This window comes from Homalodisca vitripennis, chromosome X (genome assembly GCF_021130785.1).
Source record: "Homalodisca vitripennis isolate AUS2020 chromosome X, UT_GWSS_2.1, whole genome shotgun sequence".
NCBI classification, from domain to species: domain Eukaryota; kingdom Metazoa; phylum Arthropoda; class Insecta; order Hemiptera; family Cicadellidae; genus Homalodisca; species Homalodisca vitripennis.
This window is the reverse complement of record NC_060215.1, coordinates 31152081-31178558: the sequence shown is the minus strand read 5'-3', so window position 1 is coordinate 31178558 and position 26478 is coordinate 31152081. Positions and strand designations below refer to the sequence as shown.

Genomic DNA, 26478 nt, shown 5'->3' with positions numbered 1-26478 from the left:
ATCGCGATAAGCGTCGTACCCGCTACACTGCGCCATTGGCTAACACGTTCATGTATAAAACGGCGTTCTGCATGTTTGTAGAAAGTAATCAAATTTTGTTTAAAGATTATATTTCTTACATGTTTTTCATTTTGATCATCTTGAGCTTCACAGAATATTAAAAATACAATACGTTTTTTCCTTAATTGAGTGTACAGTTTTGCATCACATCTAATTGTAAAGGTACTACTCACAATAGCCCTACCAACGTCTAGTGTTTTAGCTAGACATGGCTGCTAATTATTAAACAAAATCTTAACTTTTCAAAAATTAAAACGCCCATTAGTAACAAGGCAAAAAATATTATATAATAACCCGAAAATTTGTACGCTACAAACCATACGTGTGAAATGAAACATTTACGGGCAGTTATTACGGGCCAAAACGTGATTTAATACAGCCAGCACTTAACATAATCATATGTAATAGAGATGTGTTTCTCTCACATTTGTGTGAATTGTGTAATCTGATGTACACAGTACAAATCAGATTCTGTTTTCAATGACCTATCCAGGAGAGGAGCAAAGGGGGGGGGCTCCCTCCAAGATTTTGAAAAAAGGCGGTTTTGTAAATCGCAATCACTCCCTTACTGTAACTATTAAGAGTAAACTTAACTTGACGTAATGAAACAAACTTTGAGTTTGAGTAAATTGCTTTTATTTCGTTTCCATTGATATGCAAAATCACCTGTTACAATAAGGATATTGGCGAACTAAATTCTCCCCTCCCCGTAAATCAGTAATGCATCCACCCTTATCTTAAATCCGCTGTAAATAGCGCTGAGGATTACAAGGTCTGTGCTATAAGCGTTGGGTTGTCGACAATATGACGTGGACGATTTCTACTCATAAGGAAGGGCAGCAGTGTGTTGTGCCGTGTATTGAATAAGTCGCGGGAAGTTCCCGTCAAATGTCAACCCTCATCAGGGGCTGTCAGCAATATAGTCCTGACCTTCTAGGAAAGCGCCAAACACCATTACTGCACCTATGTTCGTGTGTTTGGAAAGCGCCCACGCCCCTGTTATAGTCACTCGTTCTCACTTCATCGTGGTCGGTTTATTTGTGGGCCGCAAAATATAGAGCACACTGATAGGCATTGCAGAAATATTCGGTTTGTATGTAGAGTATTTACCTTTTCGTGCCGTGTTAGAGCCAGCGCCGTTTTCGACTGGATGCCTCAAACTATTCGAGAAATTTATGCAATCCTCCGATAAACATTGAATCAAATCGTGTAATTTATGAAGTTAAGTTGTACGGTCTCAAATACAAAGCGTATATATTGATTTATGGGTGATAAGTGTGCTTTTGTTACTTTAATCCAACTGTAAGGTAGAATGTAACGTTGTCCGTCAGGTGCGTTCGTTCGTTCGTTCGTTTGAACGTTGTTCAATGGTGCGTTGATGGCTCACGTGGCGATTCCTGCAATTTAATCATTCGTTTATAATCTATGTTCTTTTCACTATGGACGCGTTCACGAATCTTATTGAAATCTGTAGAAATAATATTAGACGTATAATTTGATTCATTGCCTGCTTCGTTAATTCGTCATGCATTTCTTAACCGTAGAAATTTTAATTGCTGCTAAAACCCGATTCGGAGGCATTCTAGGAAACGATCGCCACATAGTAGCTAGGGAGGCATATTACAATGTTAGGAGAAGACGTTTGGTGTCCGCACAGTTCCTAGGTATGAATTCATTTCAACCGTTTCGACTGGTTTCCCTCCACATTGTATGAACATTTTATACATAACATTAAAAAATGACAAGGTCAATGTATTCCACTATCGCCATAAAATAAGGGTTGAAACCTCCACCCCCTTCTGGATACGTCACCGACTTGCACACGTTACATTTAATGGGGGTTTTTATATTTTGCATATTCGAGACTTGTCTATGTACCATTCGCTTTTCATTTACCTACCAGTTCTGGCGAACGGGGTGGTATGTGTGTATCCCTTCCAGGAGCCTGAAGATTAGCCAGAAGAGGCCGATAGCTAATCAATGTGAGAAGTTGCCGCGATTCGCTCGTGCCGCAGAAGGCTCCCGCGCGGTTGTCACAATGTTTCAGATATTTCTCGAGTGACAGAGATACAGGAAGTGGCCGAGGACAGGGACACACTCGCGGGCAGGATCGAGTTGCCGCAGGTATTGTGTTTCTGCCGTTCTCTTCATTCTTTACAGGACACACAAGTTTATTGTAGCCAGATTCCTCTCAGATCCAGCATCACTGTTTCAGGGTCACTGCGTCAGGATCGCGTCACTCCGTACTTTACAACATACTGTAATATAACATATAGTTGTATACTCGGCCATAACGTTGGTAGTGTCATCCGGTTTATTGTACACATGTACTAAATTGTATATTTTATGATTTTGGAACTACAATTTCCTAAATCTTCTGTTTTCATTCTCTCTTAATGTATGAGACGTGAAGAGCTTTTAAAGTTAAATGTTTTTACGTTACAATATATCTCATAAGTTGATTTTTTTCTATTGCAGGTATGGTAAATGTATAAATTTCAGACAGCTGTCAATTGCATCGCTGTATTACTTCGTTTAAATGTTGTTATTTGATGTGCCGAGTGTCGTCTATCATATATGATGAATAGACAGCTGTCAATTACATAGCTACGTGAACTTAGTAATTCTCATCTTAGTTCGCTGTCAGAAAATAATGCAACACAAACCTAGTCGAACGTTGTGGACGTTTACCGCTATTACGTTCGAGATTTCTGACAAAGGCCTGAGTTTGAATTCAATGTAACATTATCGATTTTCTCGGAAATAACATGAATAAACACTAGCCGTTATTAACAGCCATGAAGCAGTTAGGTTATCGGAGTACCTCATGGGGGTTACTTCGCACTTTTTTTGTTGAAGCTTATTATAGCACCTTTCCGTTTCAGAATCGTTCACCTGCTTGAGAACTTGAAATTGTCAGGACTTTACAAATACGTTAGTTAATGAAAGAGACGACTTTTCGGCGGACACTTCCTAGCCAGTGTGAATATTCTGGGAGTCATAACATTTCATTGTAGGATTAATTAAACATGTATCGACAAAGAGTGACATTTCGATGCCACTCATCTTTGGATGACTTGTAACAGAATATACTATACTATATACTAGTTTTTATCGAGTAACCGGCCAAACAAGTGATTAACGTCAGATATGCCGCAATATCGTCCACTTTGCCCTAACGAATACAGCACAGCGCTGTATGTAGAGTGCCCGGGACAATAGCCGTATCGTATTGTATTGAAACTAATATGGAACCGACCACGCGAGCTGCTAACCCCGTTGTAGGGCAGCAATACCCCGTTAATGACCAAGAGGTTTCGAGATGGAAGGAATTTAATAGGGCGTTCCATTACCGTGTGCGGCACAACGTGTTGTCACCCGGTACACGGCCGTTTGTGTCATCTATGACACATTCTTCCTGTTTATTGACGCGGCTCTGCCACACTTGACGCGTCATTGTTATTGCGGTGACGGCCGGTCGTTAATAAGTCTGTACGTTTGATCTTTACCTTTGATTCAGCGACAACGGACCCCCAGTGCTTTACCGAGTGGTTTGTTGGATACACAATTATGTTGTTGGATACGCAAGAGCACTGTTGGATAGGAAGTATCTCCGAGAAATGGAAATATGAGATCAGTAAACAGTTAGCTGTGTGCTATGTCTCGTTTTTTTTTAATTTACCAAATATTTCCGTATTTAGGAAAGTTTGTGTCGATTCTAGTCAATGATCACAAGGCTAAGTAAATGTAGTTTTCATTTTAGAACATTATATATTATCGCATTTGAATATTAAACATTCCTAATGTATAAATTACTGCAGAGATACATTATGCTACTATTCATCGAAAATGAGTGTTATTTATTTTATATCCTGGAATTACACATATAACCCTCTTTTTTAATTTCTTTCTTTCGAATGATTCATAGGTATGATAATTAGCTGTTACCAACAATTAAATTTCGGAGGTTCTTGCATAGTAGAGTGATTGACGAAATAAACTGTGGCTCATCGTTTAAACGAAACCTGTCAACTAATCGCCCTGAAAGTGATTGTCCTGATTGTATTTAGAGGTGGATCGGTTCGAAAAAGTTATGCATATTTCGACTCCAACAATTTTGGTTTCAATTCCAACTTCTAAATTCGATTTTTTCTGAACTTGAGTTATGCATATTAAAAATCCAGTTTTGTGAATCTTTTACCCCCCAAAAGCCTTGATTTTAAGTAAAGAACCCAAAATAAATAAACGCCATTTATCTTTTATTGGATTGGTAATATTTGCATCCATTAGATACTTAGCCAAATAGCACAATTTGCGTCTCTTTCAACATTTTCATTTTAAAGTTATAACCCATTGAACCAAAATGTTGCGTAGAATTCAATTGACCCCGTGATGGAACCCTTACGGATGGTCGGACTTGAACAACCAAAATTATTTTCTAACATTATAAATTTGTATATGCGATGATGTCCTTTTATATTTATACTTAAAGAAACCATAAAGACTAGCTAAAAATATGCAATAAATACATAAACCACATCGTGCATAAAATTCTCTTAAGCATAAAATATTCGGGGTCCAAGAAATGTCTTAAGAATGAATAGTTAGTACTACTTTCACTGCGCATAGGCACATGACCCGTGCAGGCTTATTTCACAAGGACAATGCTTTTTATGGTGCTGTTGTTTCAAGCTACTTTGTGTTGTTTGAAAAATTGTTTTCAATTATAATGTTTATTGGTCAGATTGCTATATTGTACTTATATCTGGGAAATAAATCAATTCAATTCATTCATACTCCGTATAACGTCCTCTGCAACGATACTATGTAAAAGCAACAAGCCTATGCTGTGTTTTAACACTATTTATGGTAAATATGATATTGGTATATTCTAGACCACTAGAGGCTATAGTGGTAATGTAGTGTTTTGTTTCCGCAGCCATGATGACAGCCAAAGTAGAGTCTGGGTACTCAATTATACAGTATACTGGGTCTTTTTCGTTTAAGGGCCAGCACAAAAGACCCTAGCTTGCCTATTCAAAACTCAGATCACGCGATGCTTGCTCTTTTAGAAAAAAAAATAACTCGAGCTTGCAAAGTCCAAGCCCAGATCAACTCACCACGCTTTATTGACACACACAAAACTCAGACAGAACTAACGCAGGTTTCATTACAGGCAAAAGATAAGCGGCGCGCGTTTACCACTGATAAGATAAGACGAGTTTATACTAGAAGTAGTACCTGGACTACTGCCCTACGAACTAATAACACAAAAAAAAAAAAAAACGATTAAATGCACTGTCAGTTAGTCAGGTATAGTATGTTTGTAAGGTGCTGGCCCTTAAGCGAAAAAGACTCAGTATACTTACTTACTACCAGTGATAAATCTTATAATTGTGCAATATATCAATCTGTGGTTTTCATTTTTGGTCTTTTTTTATTTAGTAAAGATTGAAATAATTAATTGATTTAAGAAATTGAAGTGCAATATTAGTATACTGTACTACAATAAAACACTAGCACTGCTAGAGTATTTCACTTTTTAGAAGTTATCATAAAAACATATGTGTTCATAATATTATTCAATATATTAGTGTTAGTATATATTAAAATTGTGGAAACTAAACACAAACGTAAATAGCGTGAGCCGTGTACACTTTTAAAACAGACCAACTAATCTCAAACTAACAATGAAAAGCGTAAACCCATTGTGTTTAAAAACGGTGGGTTATTGTTGATGGTTAAAAAACAACTGTCCTTAACAGTAATGGCAATTTCACCTTAAAAATATACTCGTCTGAATTTCCCGAGTGAAATGTGAAATTCACTACCGTTGATAATTTATTCGTAAAATCTGGTAACAGTAAATAAGTAGTTATGGTTTAAAACACAACATTTTGGTTGCACTTGTGTTTTTTACGTTGCAGACAATTTTGAACAGCAATGTTCATGGTTACGGCGACAGTGGTTACGTAACCGGGAACTTTCTGTACGGCCCGGTTTGGCAATGGCCGGATCGCCCGTACCTTATGGCAATATGGTTAACCTGACTACGACTATCTTGCATCACCAAGAGTGACGGAGTCGATTTACTTCCTAAAGTTTAGTGATCGCATAACAGTAAATCCCCACATACGAGTACGAGATGTGAACACTCAAAGTGGGCGATTCTTTAGGAGGATGCAGTGAAGGGGTAATAGTACTAGCTGGAACCCTTTCACCTGTGAGCTTATAGGCGGACCGCGTAACTTCAGTAAAAACATTCTTTTGTCGCCTTAATCGACCGCGTGTATGCCACAGGCCGTATTTGTTAGTTCGGCTACGTGTAACCCAGATACAGCTTTATCTAGCAATGGTGTAACTTTGTTACTGGCTGAGCATTAGCGAAGCTTACCACTCGTGGGGCTGGACAAATTTGTATTTCTACCTGTCTGTCCATCCGCACGATATTTCGAAAACGAACAGACCGATAGACTTGAGAGCTTGCATAAAACTTCATTTATACAGTCTGAGTTATAGAAGTATGGATACACTCTATTAAGTTTTTGATGGATAAAGATGGAGCGATGGAACTCGGTACACCTTTCTAGGAAATAGAAGTGAACTTTTTAGTCACTGTTACAACTTTGCCCATTTTCCCAAAATTTGATTTGGGGGGGGCTCAAAATATTTAAACGTAAAGGCCCATTAAGTCTCCTCATTTGAAAGGTCTTGATAAAAGAATAAGAACAGTGGAAACTAGAGCTTCCTATCTTAACCCAGTACAAAATGGTCACTTAATGGGTTTCAACATTTAAACATTTTAAGCTCCCAATGGGAAAGTTGTACGTAACAGTGACTAAAAAGTTCACTTCTATTTCCTAGAAAGGTGTACCGAGTTCCTATCCCTCCATATTTATCCATCAAAACTAAACCGAGTGTATCCGTAATTTTAACTCACACTGTATATTAACAACACTGAGTTCAATGATGGTGCATGTCACAATATGGGATTTGTACATTTGTCTTATGGGTAACCATGATGGGAACAAGAAAATGGCAAAATAAAAACAAACTGAATCCAATCATTTGAGATTTCAACATGTGATTTTTATTCAAGAAAGAGTGGAAACTCAGTGTTAAACTCGGTGATAAGATCTGATTTCAGCGCACACTTGCGTTGTAGTACCCTTTCTAGCTCACTCTTAACACTGCCATGAAACCTAGTGTAATGTGCAATAGTGAGAATGCATTATGTGGCAAGATATATTGAGAAGGATTTCAAACTGGTGACTTTAAATTTTGCGTTAACTGAATAACAAAAAAACTGTTATTAACAGTTAACTGTTGTTAACTGTTGTGTTTTGCGTTTAATCTGCGTACACAAGAATAAGTTCAATGATGTTGCATATCCAAATATGGAATTTGGCCGAGCGTCATTGACTCAGTAGGCTGACGCAGCACTGTAAACTGAGGTGGATAAGACAGCGAGAGCGGTGCGTTATCGTGTTGACAATACTCGAGTCGCACTTGTAGAGAACGTATAAATATACAGAAGCTGTAGAAAGATGTACAATAACAATAAAGATTGACGTGGAGCGACTTGCTCGGGCGAATGATGTTTAGCTCCTGTCCCAGCAAGGTGGATGTATCGACAATGTCCGCTCTGCCAAGTCACACGTGTAATCCACTCTCTGTAAACTGAGGTGGATAAGACAGCGAGAGCGGTGCGTTGTCTTGTTGACAATACTCGAGTCGCACTTGTAGAGAACGTATAAATATACAGAAGCTGTAGAAAGATGTACAATAACAATAAAGATTGACGTGGAGCGACTTGCTCGGGCGAATGATGTTTAGCTCCTGTCCCAGCAAGGTGGATGTATCGACAATGTCCGCTCTGCCAAGTCACACGTGTAATCCACTCTCTGTAAACTGAGGTGGATAAGACAGCGAGAGCGGTGCGTTGTCTTGTTGACAATACTCGAGTCGCACTTGTAGAGAACGTATAAATATACAGAAGCTGTAGAAAGATGTACAATAACAATAAAGATTGACGTGGAGCGACTTGCTCGGGCGCATGATGTTTAGCTCCTGTCCCAGCAAGGTGGATGTATCGACAATGTCCGCTCTGCCAAGTCACACGTGTAATCCACTCTCTGTAAACTGAGGTGGATAAGACAGCGAGAGCGGTGCGTTGTCTTGTTGACAATACTCGAGTCGCACTTGTAGAGAACGTATAAATATACAGAAGCTGTAGAAAGATGTACAATAACAATAAAGATTGACGTGGAGCGACTTGCTCGGGCGCAATGATGTTTAGCTCCTGTCCCAGCAAGGTGGATGTATCGACAATGTCCGCTCTGCCAAGTCACACGTGTAATCCACTCTCTGTAAACTGAGGTGGATAAGACAGCGAGAGCGGTGCGTTGTCTTGTTGACAATACTCGAGTCGCACTTGTAGAGAACGTATAAATATACAGAAGCTGTAGAAAGATGTACAATAACAATAAAGATTGACGTGGAGCGACTTGCTCGGGCGCATGATGTTTAGCTCCTGTCCCAGCAAGGTGGATGTATCGACAATGTCCGCTCTGCCAAGTCACACGTGTAATCCACTCTCTGTAAACTGAGGTGGATAAGACAGCGAGAGCGGTGCGTTGTCTTGTTGACAATACTCGAGTCGCACTTGTAGAGAACGTATAAATATACAGAAGCTGTAGAAAGATGTACAATAACAATAAAGATTGTTCTGTTACGGACGACATCCAATATCTGATAACCTCTTGAGAAGAACTGGAGCGCGGTCCCCACTACCACCTCCCCCCGCCCCGCCCCCTCTCGTCCTACCACTGATTTAATACCCCGTATAAATATAATTCCATCAGACTAAATTTCCTTCTCCGCGGGTCCCCGGTTTTCTCTATCAGGAGCGATTTACCGAGGACACACCTTCTCGTAGCATTTCCCGTCATTCGCGGAGTGCACACGTAATTCAATCGTCGAGGTAAAAATGTGACTGTTTTCCTTTCCACCAGATCCCAACGCCGAGTGACTTCCGCAAGTCAATTTCTTTGCCTCGCCACTTGTCATGATTTGACAAGGGTTCCTTCAGATTGGCAAGAATAAAGCACAACAGAATCTACTCTCCCGCGTTCACTGTATTTTCTGTTTATATTACAGTTCATACCCGCAATGTACAAGGAACCGTTCAACTCCGTATTAACTGTATCAATCGGTGTTTTAATTGTACCCTAGTGTTCTCCGAAAATCGAATTTAGGAACTAAAACAGCAGTATTGTACTGCTGAAAATGATTTTAGTAGAAGTTTTAATGTGTCTGTCATGTTGTGTTTTTGTGTTTCCGAAAAACTAATAAATAAAAACTAAAACTAATAAATTTTTATATTAATTAATATTACCAACCGTGGAACATACGTAACATTTAAACTCCATTGGAAGCATGAAGTCTCTCAGGCTTCTGTTGCAGAAACACTTATTTACTTGCTTTACGTGTGCTTTACAACATTGAACACAATTTCAATTACAATATGGAAGCCAAATACCACAAATTGACTGATAAATGTATCTCGGAAACGACAATGTAAATAAAGCTGTGATTTCGCGTTGTGATATCCGTCATGTTTTAGATCCGGGAGTTTAAGGAATTCTACTTTAAAATTGTTGTTTCGCTTAAGAGGATATGACAACTATAGGCTATGTTTTCTTAAAATGTCACATTTTCCAAACGTTATATTTTCTGATTTGGTATTAAATTCTGAGCATACACGTATATTCTTATAGTAATCTTCCAATTGATTCATAGTTCAATAAAGCAAATTTAACAATTTTTTGTTATTTTAAACGGTTTTGTACAAAGGAATACTCGGGGAGATATATTATTCACAAAGTAATCACAAAAGCGTTAAAAACCGCACTGTTTTGGAAGTTGACCTCCTGTATGCTAGTTCCTTTTAATTTCGTGTATGTTTGATAAAGTAAAGGTTTGATTTGAACCGCTTATTAAAATGTTTTCAGATTTATTTGTAAATAGTTTAAATAATTTTTTTTTTATTTATTAAAATCGCGATTTTTCACGTGCATGATGTTGTATTATGATGAACACATTAACAGACAAGACGACAATTATCCTTATCTAATGCGTTATCTTGACTAGGTTGTCGGTGATAAGTGTCCTTATCTAATGCGTTATTGTGACTAGGTTGTCGGTGACAAGTGTCCTTATCTAATGCGGTATCTTGACTTGGTTGTGGGTGACAAGTGTCATTATCTAATGCGGTATCTTGACTTGGTTGTGGGTGACAAGTGTCCTTATCTAATGCGTTATCTTGACTAGGTTGTCGGTGATGTGTCCTTATCTAATGCGTTATCTTGACTAGGTTGTCGGTGAAAAGTGTCATTATCTAATGCGGTATCTGGACTTGGTTGTCGGTGATGTGTCCTTATCTAATGCGTTATCTTGACTAGGTTGTGGGTGACAAGTGTCCTTATCTAATGCGTTATCTTGACTAGGTTGTCGGTGATAAGTGTCCTTATCTAATGCGTTATCTTGAATAGGTTGTCGGTGACAAGTGTCATTATCTAATGCGGTATCTGGACTAGGTTGTCAATGATAGTTGTCCTTATATAATGCGGTATGTTGCGTTAGACTGCGGTTTCTTCACGCTATATTTTTAGTTACTCTGTATATATTTATTGTACCTAGGAATCCATCTGTAAAAAGCAAGAAATACTAAAATTAACTCCAGCAATGTGAACTCCTGAGGCAATCAATAAGCCAGGGCCGGCCGCCGCAGTCCCGTAATGGCACGAAGCAGACGACTAAAAGCCTCCCTAACTCAAACAAAGTTGCCGGGTCAGCGGGTACGCAGGCCACCTCCACATTTTTGGATCATGGCTGCACCGACTACCAGATTCCGCAATTAGTTAATCAAATCATCCTGCCACAACCCATCCTCCCGGCTTCCAGTAATCCTGCAATCGATTGCAATCAGCCCTCTCCCCTCTGCCGACATCATTGTTGGATTAATTTTTGCGGCGCCAAATTAATACAAGGAATCGGTTCGTGAAATACTCTGTTGTCTCTGCATCGAGTTCACAGAATCGTTACGTCGCCTGTTCGGACGATAGCCAATAAAAGGCACACCAATAACACGTTCCCAGTGGTATTTCATTATTTAGATTTTTAATATTTGAAATGGACAGGATTAGTCGCTCCGAGCATCGCTGGCGATACAATTTGCTGCTGTTGTTCAGTTTGATTATTAATTTGGCTTATAGTAAATATTAAAAATCAAAAGTAGTTTTGTAAAATTACGTTGTTTTTTGTTAAACGCCATGAGTATGAGACATGTTGTGAAAAGTATTTATATTAATACATGAGTCATTTCTGCCTTTAACTGAGGCAGTTCACAAAGTGTACGAATTTATAGATAACTTTTTGTCTAATAAATCAGTGAATAAAATTAATATTTTGAAAGAAAAGAAGCTCGGCTACAAATAGATTTGTTCAGCATCCACAACGAAGCAGTACAGCATGCCACCGTGAAATATACACAGGCAATGGTAAATGAAGTGCCCCGGTGAAGAACACTTACCCATTTCACTTGAAGGAGCACTTCATGAACTATGCACTTTCAAGTGGTCTACCTCTCACAGACCTGGCTCCTTGGATTTTGAGAGTGATTAATTGAAAATTACTACGGCTTTGCATGTGACCAAAACTATTCGTGAAGTTGATATTCTAGTCCAGTTTGATACAACTTAATCAATTGTCTACATTTCTTCGTAGGAAACTACCTTGCCACTTCACCAACTGTGTACTTTGAAGTGGTCTTCCTAAACGCAATAGATATATTTGTGTGTATATTTTACATTTTGTAGAGGGGCTATTTGTGAATTCGTCAGTACTCAAATAACTTAACAGGCAGGGAGAAAAGAGACGAAAAAGAAAGAAGTATGTAGTAAACATCACGTGTATCGATTTTGTACCATTGTTGTGACAGCCGAGTGTATGTTATGTTGCAGAACAACACCGCTACGATACGGCGTATGCGTGTGAGGGCAAGACGCTCAAGATCGAGTGCAAGGATGGAGAGCTGATACATCTGATCCGTGCCAACTACGGGCGATTCTCCATCACTATCTGCAACGACCACGGCAACACCGAGTGGAGTGTCAACTGCATGTCGCCCAAGTCCCTCCGCGTCCTCCACAGCAAGTGAGTACATGTAACATTCTGTCCTCTATAGCAACTCTGCTAGCATTGCTTGTAACAGTGGTCACAGCGTTACCGAGTGGAGTGTCAACTGCATGTCGCCCAAGTCCCTCCGCGTCCTCCACAGCAAGTGAGTAGGCTACATGCAGCATTCTGTCCTCTATAGCAACTCTGCTAGCATCGCTTGTAACAGTGGTCACAGCGTTACCGAGTGGAGTGTCAACTGCATGTCGCCCAAGTCCCTCCGCGTCCTCCACAGCAAGTGAGTACATGTATCATTCTGTCCTCTGTAGCAACTCTGCTAGCATTGCTTGTAACAGTGGTCACAGCGTTATCGAGTGGAGTGTCAACTGCATGTCGCCCAAGTCCCTCCGCGTCCTCCACAGCAAGTGAGTACATGTAGCATTCTGTCCTCTATAGCAACTCTGCTAGCATCGCTTGTAACAGTGGTCACAGCGTTACCGAGTGGAGTGTCAACTGCATGTCGCCCAAGTCCCTCCGCGTCCTCCACAGCAAGTGAGTACATGTAGCATTCTGTCCTCTGTAGCAACTCTGCTAGCATTGCTTGTAACAGTGGTCACAGCGTTATCGAGTGGAGTGTCAACTGCATGTCGCCCAAGTCCCTCCGCGTCCTCCACAGCAAGTGAGTAGGCTAAATGTAGCATTCTGTCCTCTATAGCAAAAATGGAAAAATAATCTGTGATGCCAGATAAGTAGGGATGATGTACCAATCGAATCAGTGGTTGGTCTGTAAGCCGGCTGTATAGTGTTCCTCATTGTTGCACTGCTACTGCCTTCCTACAATTAGTGATCAGTCGCGGGCCACTTCTCCACCTAATTACACTTCATTAAGACTCCACTTCGTTGATTAGCAATTTAATACGCTTTTTCTTCATTGTAGGAAAAGAGTGCGTTACAGCTGTCTTTGTACAGTGTTGCTTCTTCATGTCACTTTCAGTAAACAGGTAGAAGTCTTTATGAGTCATTATGACGTAAGTGCGTCTTCTCTTTGAGGGCAAATTAATGTGATATAACCTATTTATTCCACGTGCTTCAACAAAAGAGAGAACTTTCTCGTCTGCCAAAAAAATATGTTATTTATATATATATAATATAATATAATATTATGTATATTGTTTTATATCCGTCCAATGTACACAACATGTTTTTCTTAAACATGCGTAATCAATGAACAATCTGTTATATTTTTCCTACAGGCTACGGCCACAACAACAATACGTACAATACGTTGTTGGCTAATCAGATTGTTTTGTTTTGATCACACAGTGGATAGCATTTTGTTTAATATTCATTGTAGTTGTAACGATATATTTTTTTTAAATTTTGGAACTATTTGTAGATACTTGTGGTTACAGTTATTAAAAAATTATCTAAACGCAATTTCGCTTTACTTTGTCAGCTTGAGTCTAGTGTTAAGATCTTGTAACTATTCCAGAAAACTAATTAGACGTATTTAACGTGCATTGTCAAAGCCCTTCTAAGCGCCACTTCATTCTTGTTCTTTTCACCTCCCTCCCCCACACAAGGGTTGGGACGAGTACCCTAGGTCTCCCCCTCTGCTCTCAGAGCCCTCCCTTACAATTTCTTCCCTTCCCAAACAATGCCCTTTGTCACTACTGTCTACCTTCCGATATTTATCTCTGTGTTAAATCATACATTCTGGTACAATATGTGAGGTAGTGAGAGTAACATCCTGTATGCTCCACGATACCAGACTCCTCTCTTTGATTGTTACACGTGTTATGCAATTTTGTTATCACCGCCCTTTTTGTACACGATCTTCATGTACATGGCTGTGTGCCTCTCCGGTTCATTCTTTTATCTTAATTCGCACGGTCACACAGAAGTTTTTCTGTGATCAAAGGTTTAATATAGTCCAATCTTGATAATCCGACATTTGCCAGTCCGACACGCTCGAAAAAGGCTATCGGCAGTCGGCGCTGGCTGCCCAGGCCACAGTATCACTGTACAAGTGTACAGAATCTTTAAGTAAGAATAAGCAAAAACACTGTTTTTGATTTTTTTAAGTGTAAAGATGGTATTTTAAGAGTTTTCACTTATGTTTTATGTATGCACAGTTTGTTCATTCTACTATTTCATTTTGCTTATTTTCACGTTTCTTACTGATTATAGGTTATTTATGCATTGTGTAAATGGCACCCTTGGTAATCCGGACTCCTTGGTAATCCGACAGTGTGCTGGTCCCATATCTGTCGGATTATCAAGACTCGACTGTATTATTGTATTACTAAATATGCTTCTTCCTATCTAAGGACTCTAAATGGGACCAATGTTACGGACTTTGATTGAACAATACAAAATACAAGTATTCAAAATTGTATAAAAAACTGTAGACGATAAACAAAATTTTAAATGCCATCAGAAAACACAATTTTTATGTACATGGGCACTTACTGTGTATTACCTCTAGGAACAAGTTTTATATCACACGTCTGGAAACAAGTTTTATATCATACGTCTGGAAACAAGTTTTATATCATACGTCTGGAAACAAGTTTTATATCATACATCTGGAAACAAGTTTTATATCATACGTCTGGAAACAAGTTTTATATCATACATCTGGAAACAAGTTTTATATCATACGTGTGGAAACAAGTTTTATATCACACGTCTGGAAACAAGTTTTATATCATACGTCTGGAAACAAGTTTTATATCATACGTCTGGAAACAAGTTTTATATCATACGTGTGGAAACAAGTTTTACATCATACGTCTGGAAACAAGTTTTTATATCATACGTGTGGAAACAAGTTTTATATCATACGTGTGGAAACAAGTTTTATATCACACGTCTGGAAACAAGTTTTACATCATACGTCTGGAAACAAGTTTTATATCATACGTCTGGAAACAAGTTTTATATCATACGTCTGGAAACAAGTTTTATATCATACGTCTGGAAACAAGTTTTATATCATACGTCTGGAAACAAGTTTTATATCATACGTTTGGAAACAAGTTTTATATCAGTACAATAAAAAAATCAAAGGTGCTGTACATTGCCACTATAACAGTAAAGAACATTGGTTCCAACTAATGACAACAATGAAGACAGTATTCATCACACACCTCCCTTATATTTCTGGACTGCCGACATTCTTATTGAGTCACTTACCATAATGAGGCTCAATTTTATCAGTCCCATTGTTGCTAATTGCTTAAGCCAAGTAGTTACTGCCCCTTGAGCTTTTCGTTATTTTCTAAGTGTTTTCCACTTAAACACTCGTTTTTGCAGTGATGTCAGCTTCTCCAAGATGAAGATGCAAAAGTTACAGCAAAAGCTTTAGTCTGTTCTGTTACAAAATGTATTAGAATCATTAATTGTTTTTTTCACTAAGTAAGTGATATAATGTATTTTAATATTTGGTTCATTCATTGTGTTTCATCAAAATGTGACATGTCTGGGAGTAAACCTTATTTTTAAATCGTTTAATGACAAATGTTTGGGATAGATTATATGTTTCGACTCAGTATCCTCTATCCCCTCACAGATATCCACGATCATAAGACATGCCTCCAGATGGTACCTGTGTCTACATCATACCTTTTACCTCCTCACAAATATCTAGCTTCTTCAGATGTGCCTCCAGATGCCTCCTTCTTTGCATGTACCTGATGCATGATACCTACTTCGGGGATGAAGGACGGAAAATGAGGAAAGCCTGAAGATAAAGCAAAACATATGTCAATAATCCATTCTATCAGTGGAGAGATACTTATTTTTCAGTAAATTAACCTATTTCTAAAGTCAAAATGTGTTTTATGTGTATTACATATCACTTGATTGGATCTAATATCCAAAATTGTTAGGTTTGAATTGTGATCCTAATTTAAATTGGTATCAGCAAATTGTAGGGGTTAAAAGTAAACTTAGTGCAAGTGTGGTTGCAATTAAAAAAGGTTTATGTGGTGAACTTGAGGAGAAAGCTCTTATACAATCTTATTTCGGGCTTTTTCACTGTCATTTAACTTACGTTTGATTGTTTGGGGCTCTTCTCCTTACGCAAATGAAGTATTCTACATAAAAAAAAACTGTCAGAATAATTTTGACATTATTCTCTTTATATAAATAACAATGCCTACTTTACCTCAGAGCTAATTTAGATGAAGTAAACCTGAAGAAAATGTTCACAATTATGAAACAAGAAGTTGTAACAATATCAACCTACCTCAAACTAGACTAGCTAAAACCGACAAAAGCCCAATGATGATGGCTATTAGACTATACAATAAGTTACCATTAGATATAAGGATGCTAAGTGATATGGAATTTAAAGCTAAACCAAATTATTTTCTTTGTAAAGTTATTCTATTTGGCGGAAGAGTACATCTCAACAGTGTGGACGAAGCAAGAATTTTAGAATGTTCATTGTTTTACAAAAGTTGTAACGGAAACAGGATTTTTTCGGACATTTGCCATCGTTCAGTGAAACAAGAAAACAGTAACACTATGTTTCGAGATCTGCAATCTGATCTCTTCTTCTCTCTTTACCTGAAGAAGAGATCAGATTGCAGGTCTCGAAACGTAGTGTTACTGTTTTCTTGTTTCACTGAACGATGGCAAATGTCCGAAAAAAATCCTGTTTCCTTCACAATCCTTCCATCGTCAAAAATAACCTTCAAACAAATAAAGTTGTAACATTGTATTGACGTGCCAATGTATTCGTGTGGAATATTTTCTGGCAGAGAATTCTTATTCTTATCTAAGTTTCTTTTGATGATGACTGTATTGACCTTGATATATTGTTAATTAATGTTGTCGAGTTTGATGGAATCGTGATGAAGACCTTAAAACATGTATGAGTTTGACATGTCTGTATGTGTTTTAGATGCACACAACACCAGAACTGCAGCATACAGGCCAGCACCAGCCTCTTCGCAGACCCTTGTCCTGGGACTCTCAAGTACCTGGAGGCCCACTACCAGTGTGTCCCAGGTGAGACTGGTGCTCCAGACAATACTTTGCTATTATAACCCTGTAACTGAGTGAATCCCAAGTCTTGATGACATAATAATGGTGGTTACCTCTTATTATGACCTGAATTCATTTGATTTATTGAATTTTATGAATTAAATTAAATCATGCTGATTATGTATTTCCTTGTAGGTATGTAAATCAGGTCAGAGTGTGATGTTCAAGTTCAAATTTTGAATGATCCTCTTTAAATTGAAGGTTGTATTTTATGAACGTCATAGTCATTCAGCAAAGAACCTGTTGACACAGATTTAGACTACTTTGGACTTCTCCCTCTCCTGACCAAATCAGAGTTGTTGTTTTTTCACATTTATCAGTATTTACAACCCCCCCCCCTCCCCCTTATGTCATGGCCCCCTTCCCTTGTGTTTGATAGGATCTTCTACTGCCTGAAGTCCATGGCTTTGGCAGAATAAAGTGAATTAGGAGAATAAAACTGGAAACACTCTTTGCATGTTACTGTAAACACTAAAAAAACAAGCTTCAGATCAATTTTTGGTATTGCATTGTGTAATTATCAACCGTATGGGTGACATTTCTTTTGTTTGAATAATCCACCTTTTCACATATATTATTTTTAATTTTGAGAAAGATTTTTCCTAACTCTGCTCTAACAACTAGTTCCAGTACGTCCAATGTGTTATTTACTGTTATGCCAAGCCTTAGTTTTACCATTCCGTCAGCTTAGTTAGAGGAAGGAGAAAGTAGGTGCGTAACGTAATTTCAAAACTACACAACATTTTTGTATGAGGCCTACATTTCTATTGTTGATATTTATTGCCTTTGATAAAATGAGAACTTTACCAGTAAATATCACAATCAACTGTGATAGTTCAATTTCATATTTTAATTCATATACGAGTATAAAAGCTTTATTCACAATATGTAATGAGAACTCAACGATGGCAGTCACAAAGATGCTATTGTTTAGTTGCAGTTTGAGATGTTATTTTCAAAGAGAACACAAAGAGAGTTTGTTTACAAAGGAAATTCTTTATCATCATAAATGATGGTTTATTGCGTTGAGATACTAAAAAAACTCCTATGCACTCGGACAAAGAGATTAATGCAATCATTACTCAAGCATTTTAACCATTGGGTATGCTTTGAAATTGAAATACTTCTTTTCTTCAATCGTGTAACTGTAATAACTATGGTTTTGATTTGAATCAGCATACGATCACATTTATTTTCATCTACAGGAAGAGACGTATTGTTGTTATAAGAACTAAAACATTGTTTTCTTCTCCGATACCTCCGTTTTACAACAATGTAGAGCATACAGTAGCTTCAAATGTTGCAGCAACATTGCTAGCTTGGTATTTCCTTTTATTGTTGGGAATGACAGCTATAGCTTCAATGATTTAATGTGCAGTCCTTGCAACAGTGTTATGTTCAGATCGGACTTTGTTATTTATCAGTATTAATCCCTATGTACTTTTCCTTACTAGTTGAAATTGGCTGTATTTATTCAACTACTGGCCACTCGTGGCTGAGGCACTGGTTATTTGATGACTCAAAATTCATTGGGCGGATCTTACACCGGCTCGGAAATTGGGCTAAGGATGGATAAACCATATATTTTGTATTTTGATCCATTTATAATCAATTATTTTTTAGATTCTGGCCAATACTCCCAGTTCCCAATAGTAAAGCACCAGAACAAGTCTACTGTGGTTGGAATTTGTGTTGCTCCACAACAAAGATTGTTCATAAATCTGAATATTCATAAAACAAAATATAGGAAAGTTGTATTTTCATACCATTTTCAGTTATCTAAAAATTCTCAGCCAGTGCGAATTAATTTTTAGTTTATAGCTATTCAATAATCTTTATGTGAGAGTAAAATGTGTAGTTTATAAAATCCATTCTCTCAGCGGTGACAGTTAAAATTTATTCACCACTGAGAATAATTTATAGACAGGCAGAACAATTCAAGCAGGAAGAGTAACATAAGACCAAACATTAATAGCTAATGGCTTTGTTTGATGTCTGTGAACGTGGTGTCAATTCATGGCATGTATTGGGAAACAAACAGTGACTCTTATGTGCACAAACAGACTGACGTATGTGTGATGAGTTCCTCTCCAATGTTATGGTTACTAGCTTACTGCTGTCGTCCTTGATTTATTTACTGTGTGTAGTGGATACACTATGCGTTGTAGTCAGCAGTATAAAGGTTCTGTCAGATCAGAAGATGTGTGAAATTTGCTCTTGTTCTTAACGATAAATCATATATTGTAGTCTATGTAACTACAATACTAGATTACTTCTTAAATAACGATTTTGTTTTTACTATTACAGAGGTCAGTCCAAACTTTTCATGCTAGACTTCTGAAACCTTATATGTTCAAAGTACTCCCCTACATAGTGCATATACTGTACTTTTGAAGTAGAATTTTCCATGTGTCAAAAGCACCAAGGCACTCGTTTTTGGAATTTACTAAAAGTGCTTAGCAATTGTGCCATAAATATGTAGTTCCAAGGAAAAGCGATAGACCACACATCTGTTTTCTTTTAGACTGAAAAATACATAGAAGTCACATGGATATTCACCTGATACGGTCATGGTTTGCCTGGATACACAAATAAGATGAATACTCCAAAGTTTGTGGAGTGAAGATAAGGCGTTCTTCATCTTTTTTCGCTCATCTTCACGCATCCTTTCTCAACTCTTCACCGTGTTAAAAGTATATAAGTCTCATAACCCGTGACAGTTCCAGAATTGATCTAATGACCACTAAAAAGTAAAGTAAAGACGTCTTATGTTATGGCTAAGAAGCCCTCTCTAACACAACTTAGGGACCAGCAGCTCCACTACTAGCAATAGTCATTTGGAAAGTTTTGTAAGCTAATTCTTACACACTCCCCTTTTTTAATGGTCTGACAAATTATGAGACACCCTGTTTGTAGGCAAGACAAGATTGTTTGTACTGCTGCAGATCTAATTGTTACTCAGTTTTGACCATAATATAAGAGCATTTTCTGCCTCTTCATTCAAAGTGCGGACACCATGCACGTTTTTCTGTGCAAAGGCAGAATTTGGCCTGCCTGAACATTCAATGCCCTGAAGCTAATGGTGATTCCTCCGGAATTCTGAATACCTCTGGAAAACATTAGAGCATGATGGTGCATCATCAAAAGGAAGAAGGAGATATTTTATACACTGTTTCTGGGATAGATTGTAGGAAATCATGGCAAGAACATATAAATTACTATACTGCTGTTGAAAACTTACTGAACCTTGGACAGTCAGATAAGATTTTAAGACTATCACAGAATACACAGTTTGCTTGTATCTGAAAACTTTTGAGGTGACCACACAAAGTAGTCGTACAAGAAAGTTTATATCCAATGAAGGACCACTTCTAAAGGTGTGTTATTACTGCCACCTGAATTAATCATTATAACAATTTTGTACATTTTAAAAATTATGTTAGTGTAATTTTATGTTCTACTTGTCCTCATGGATAATAAGTATAAGAAGACTTAGTTCTAGCATATTGTACCTCTTAAACAGTTTGTTTCAATATTATTTACTATAACTGTTTGTATAAATTATTATATTGTTATGTGTAAGTAGCAATATGTGACGTAAGTATGCCATAGAGTTAGTTCCATATGTCGTAAAGATTACATTACACGCGAAGGTTTTAACAATACGTCCAATCTATTAAATGTTTTTGCTTTTCAATCAATGTAAAATTGCTACATCCTTTGCCACTCTAGTTTACTTTACAGTATTACAGTTTAGTTAATTAACACACATACCAACATTTTTTTAGTTTTTTCAATATTTTTTGGTTATTAAAAAAAATCTCAAACTTCTTTGTAATTAATATTTTAAACACTAAAAATTATAAAACCTACTGAAAAACAAAAAATCGTTTGGAGGGCAACAAAAGGCGTTTAGATCAGTATTGATAAGACCTTTAAACAGAGACATATCCCATAACGCTATGCAACGATAAAACATAAAGGCATAAAAGTGCATGAGCTTTAACATTGCTCTAATGGTAAAAAACCCAACTGTTGTTTCACGCTTTACTTGGCTTTTAAATTTCTGCATCAATTTGCTTGCTTTATTTTTACAAAACAGTTTTACTCAGGACAGATTTCTCTGTTGTTGTTTATCATTTTTGAAATTGATTCTAATAATCCAAATGTTAAAGCACTAAATATGTAGTAAATTTACTTTACATAATGAGCTTTTTAAACAATCAAATCACAGACCTTCTTAAAAATGTTACTGAGGTTAAAAATGTTACTACCATTTCTTTGAAAATTTGTGATTCATAGAGAATACAGTTGCTGTGTTCAGGTAAGTAAGTAGCCTTTGGCTAAGTTTATAGATATCTGTAACAAATGGTAATATATTAGTTTTTTTCTGTTTAGCTGCTATGACGACGACGACAACAAGGCCCAGTCCGCCGTGGTTGATGACTTCACAGCCCAGCGTGTGGAGCACCGCCAAACCTGTGACTGTGAGACCTGGGCCCCCACCACCCCCGCCGATAGTGCAGTACTCTCCCACCACATCTTCATCCTTGCCACCACCCCCTGCCTTGCCACCTCTCCAGGACCCCGATCCTGAGGAACCAGAGGACCACGGGCTGGAGACCACCACTGTGTCTGTTACCACAGTCGTGTCTTCCCCCACCCCACCTTCCACCACAGGTACGCTCAGCAATAACGTCATATTGATAGGAGGTCTTCATATTTTTCTGTGGTATCAACTGTTCCGATTGATCTTCAATTGGTCCCAATGTTCCCTTAAACTATTTTGTAGTAATAATTAAATGTAAGGCTCTTCTATTTTGTCCCTATAGAGTAGTGATGAGGCTCCTATTACTTTAAATTCCTAAAGTATGCTAGTTAAAACTAAAATAAGATAAATAAAGTATTTATACTAATTATCACCATAAACCTTAATTTCGCATCAACGTATTTTCATCCTACAGAATTCAAGAAGATAATTAGCGAGTGTATGTTAATAAAAGGGTCAGCTAGTAAAAAGTGGTTATTTGCAAATTTAACCACTGAAGGATTTTAGTGTAATATGTAATGTTTGCAACTAGATCAGGGATTAATGTGCAGTAGAAGTGTGACAATTCTGTGCCTTATAAATAATTATGTCTCTCATGAAAGTTGTGTGTGAAACACAAACACTGTGTGTTCATTTTCTGTAGACAAACAGATGTTTCTTTAAAGCATCCATACATTTCTTGTTGGAATGGTTACGTAGCGTTTTAAAAGAAACAAGCAAAAAGATGTTCTGATGGTTTAGAAATAAGATATTTCAAACTTTATGGTATGTTTTATGTATTGCAATGAAAATACAGTATATTTAGTATATTGTTTATCTCAAGAGAACACTAAAGTTCAATTAAAACCGACAAACAAAACCAACACTTGTTATAAAGGAATGAAGGAATTATTCAAGGGAATTTCTTTTCTTAAATTCTTCACGATTGTTCATGATCTCCCAAGCAGGTCTGAGTGTTATTCATGCTACAGACCTGAAAACATATTAAGCGTTTACTATTGTTAATCACACTTCAGGTACATTGTTAATGTTGAAAATAGTTAAAGTAATTTGTCCACAATGTATTCTGATTTGTGGTATGAATACTAAGGCATTTAAAAATTACAGACAATTAACTTTGAATGTTTATCATACCATCATTTTTTAAACTTTTATACAAACATTGATATCGAAAAGTTAGTTTGTTTAAAACCTTCATCGTTTAAATCTGAATTAAATAAAAATTATTTACATCTACTATTGTATTATTATAGTTATTGTGGAAATAGCCTCACCAATATATCGATTAAAGAGCTCAACTGAATGAAGAAATAGATGCTGTTTTTGGAACATTTTTATGTGATAAAAATCAATATCAGAATCCATTACAAAACCACATGGAATTGAGTTAGCGAATCCCATACCAGATCCAATATTGATGGAACCCTAATATATGGTAACTTAATGAAGTAGTTGCTGCTAAACAGTGTATGTGTGTCTGCAGGGGAAGTGGTGGGTATCGGGTCAGGCAACGGTCCAGGAGAAAAGGTCCTGAAAGGGGAACTGTGTCCACCAACTTCTGCCAGGGGCCTGTACTGGAACTGGACCCAGGTGGGGGATTTGAGTGCGCAGCCTTGCCCAGGCGGGGCCACGGGGCTGGCGCGCTGGCGGTGTATGGGAGCTACAGATCCGACCCTGCCGCCTCGTCGCCACCCTGCATCCCCCGACCTCAGCGAGTGTCGCAGTGTCTGGCTTACCAACCTCGACAGTCGCATCACCGAGGGCGACACCATCATCAGCATTGCCAATGACTTATGCTCTGTTAGTATGCCCTTCATATTACGTATAAAACATATTTTACCTCACCAGTGAAAATTAGAACTGATTTGTTTCTCATACTAGCTTGATTACCATGACCCACATTTTTACGTTAATCCTTTAACATATATTAAAACTATAATACATTTTGTATGTGTTTTACTCACAAGGTTTTTACTTTAATTGTAAAAAGTTCTAGTGTTTCTACCAAACAAATGTATATTTTCTAATCATAGCGTGTGTAACTGTAAATGAAGAGGAGGAATCAGCGGAGCATATTTGGCTAAACTGTCCTGCCATATCAGAAATTAGGAAAAGATTCCTGGGAGCATATCTCCTCAGTCCCAAGGACATCAGAGAACAGGAGCCCTCAAATCTGATTGGCTTCTGTAAAAGCCTCAGATTCTGAGGACACAAATATAAGTAAGGGAGGCGCAAAGATCCTTCTAGGACTAAATGCGGAGACAATTTGTCTCTTTCTCTCAGGATAAAAAAAATCTGTAAATGTTTATCGATAGAAATAAGAGCAATAATACACAACATTGATCACAAATATATTAATTGTAAATACTTATTTTTTAGTTCGAGAAGTATTATGACCGTGTAAATTATGTATTAACATCAATGCTAACAACTGCCTCTTGGCCGACAGGTAACTGAAAGCAAAACGCTGTATGGCGGTGATATGATGACGACCACCAAGATCATCAAGAAGATGGCGACTAAGATGTCTGCCGACATAGCGACGTTCCCGGATCCACGGCAACGTGAGGCAATCGTAACCGAGTTGTTGCATGGGGTGGTGAAGACCAGTAGCAACCTCCTGGACAGTTCACAGCTGGCCTCATGGCGAGACCTCACTCATAAGGAGCAAATGAGGGTGGCTACCTCCCTCCTGGTCGGGTTGGAGGAGAACTCATTCCTCTTGGCAGAAACTGTCATCCGCGAGAAGACTGTCACGCATTCCGTCAAAAATATATGTGAGTTTTGGCTCTTTCCTTCCGATGTTAATATGTTTTGTAAACATTCTGAGCATTGCGAGTTTTAGATATCATCCCCTTACAGTTAACACTATAGATGGCAGTTGTACATTCTTATTTTTGTAGAGTTGATAGTCTAGTATGCCAAATGTGATTTTGATGACTGTGCAATAGTTTACTTACTTCCAAGACTGCATATTCTGAAGAAGATAATGTATTAAGTAAATTTATTTATGTACGTTTTCCATTTAAGTTTTTCTGTTGGATGAATGTAATAACATCTTATTATTTATATGAATGAGGTTGGTGTTATTAAAAAGATGTATACACATGGAGTCCTTCTAAAAAAATATAAAAAATTTAACTTTTTTATAAGTGAAAGAAAACACAGTTTTATGAGTTCTTTACCTTGTTTTAAATAAAAAACTTGTTTCTGTTAATTTTTTTACAAGCATTAAGTGGGTTTTGGAGTATGAAATTAGATTCATATAATATTTTTGGATTATGGAAAATGGTTAAAAATGCTTTGTTTAAAAAACTAAACCTATAAATTCCGTCAAAATAGCACCCAATTTTTGTGTATTATGTAGGAGGTCTTGAGAAGCATAACAGGCGTTACTACTTCTTGCATGGCTGATCACTAAGTGATTCTGTCATTGTCAGTAGTAATCTGTTGTGGTGATGCTGTAATCAGTGTTTTTAGCTACTCTGGTTCAGAGTTACCATGAAGTAGACTAAAATAGTTCCAGAATAGTAACCAAGGGTGAATTCAACCTCACGCAGTACTACTGATGAAAGTGAGTCATGTGGCATTTTTCCATTACTGCCATAAATAGTTGAAGTTTGTTAGTAACAAGGTTCCGTGTTCGTTTGTCAAAAGAAATGTTGAAATATTTCAACATCAAATTCTTGAAAAATCGCTGTAGAATATTCTTGACACAGGGAATTGTATGGACATGTGATGGAAAAAACGACAGTATACGATTGGTACTAAGGACTTATCATATACTCCGTTATACTAAAGTGTAATAACGGATAAGTAACCTTACTTTTGTGTCTGCTCAGTGTTGAGTGTGCGAGTGCTGGAGCTGCGCAACGTGGGAGCAGAAGTGTTCCCCGCCCCCGGCACAGTGGACCAGTGGGGTGGCGGGGGCGGGGGCAGTTCGGTGGGTGGCGGCAACTGGATCCGGCTGGAGCGTGAAGCTCTGATGGAGAACAGTGAAGGTGGTCTCGTACGGCTGGTACTGGTGGCGTTCGACCGCCTGGAGGAGATCCTGCAGGTGGAAGCCCCCAACGCCACACGCCTGATCAACAGTAAGGTGATATCGGCCAGTCTGGGCAAGGGCCGGCACATCCAGCTATCTGACCCAGTCACAATCTGCCTCAGGCACATCCGCACCGACAATGTCACCAATCCTGTCTGTGTCTTCTGGGACTACACCATGAGGTGCCTAGCCAGTTACCACACCCAGCTTTGCTTAAATAGTATTCAATCTTAAATTAATCTATGAAAGATAGAATTTTTTTAGGAATATACATACATTTTAAAAGCTCACATTCATGAAATTTTCAAAACATTATAGAAGTGTTCATTTTCCCCTATAAAATTAAAAAAAAAACTATTAAAAAACATTTAAAAGTTTCCAATTATATACAGAGTTAAAAAAATATATGTAAAATGTCTTGGAAGCATTTTCTGGTGATTAAAATATGCCTTTCTCATATGAACATAGGGTTCTATGAAATTTCACTTTAGAAGTTACAGGTCTCCAAACTTACAGAATTGGTTTTTCTTCACGTTAGATAGACGTGAAATTTGGATTATGTTACATCATACTCGGGCACTTTGGATATCCAGAG

General features: G+C 37.8%; 1 protein-coding gene across 7 annotated transcripts in view; it reads left to right on the top strand.

The window, feature by feature from the left end:
- LOC124368883 (latrophilin Cirl-like) overlaps positions 1–26478 on the top strand; it is a 248354-nt gene that overhangs the window by 194627 nt on the left and 27249 nt on the right. For 5 of the 7 annotated variants that reach the window (XM_046826375.1, XM_046826373.1, XM_046826374.1 and 2 more), the window contains exons 3-8: positions 12084–12276; positions 17150–17256; positions 21691–21972; positions 23325–23641; positions 24291–24618; positions 25684–26065. In XM_046826375.1, the coding sequence (XP_046682331.1) occupies positions 12084–12276; positions 17150–17256; positions 21691–21972; positions 23325–23641; positions 24291–24618; positions 25684–26065 (1609 nt within the window). Of the gene's footprint in view, positions 1–12083; positions 12277–12834; positions 12917–17149; positions 17257–21690; positions 21973–23324; positions 23642–24290; positions 24619–25683; positions 26066–26478 lie in introns of those variants that run through there. The other 2 variants (XM_046826380.1, XM_046826376.1) reach the window with 1 other exon arrangement.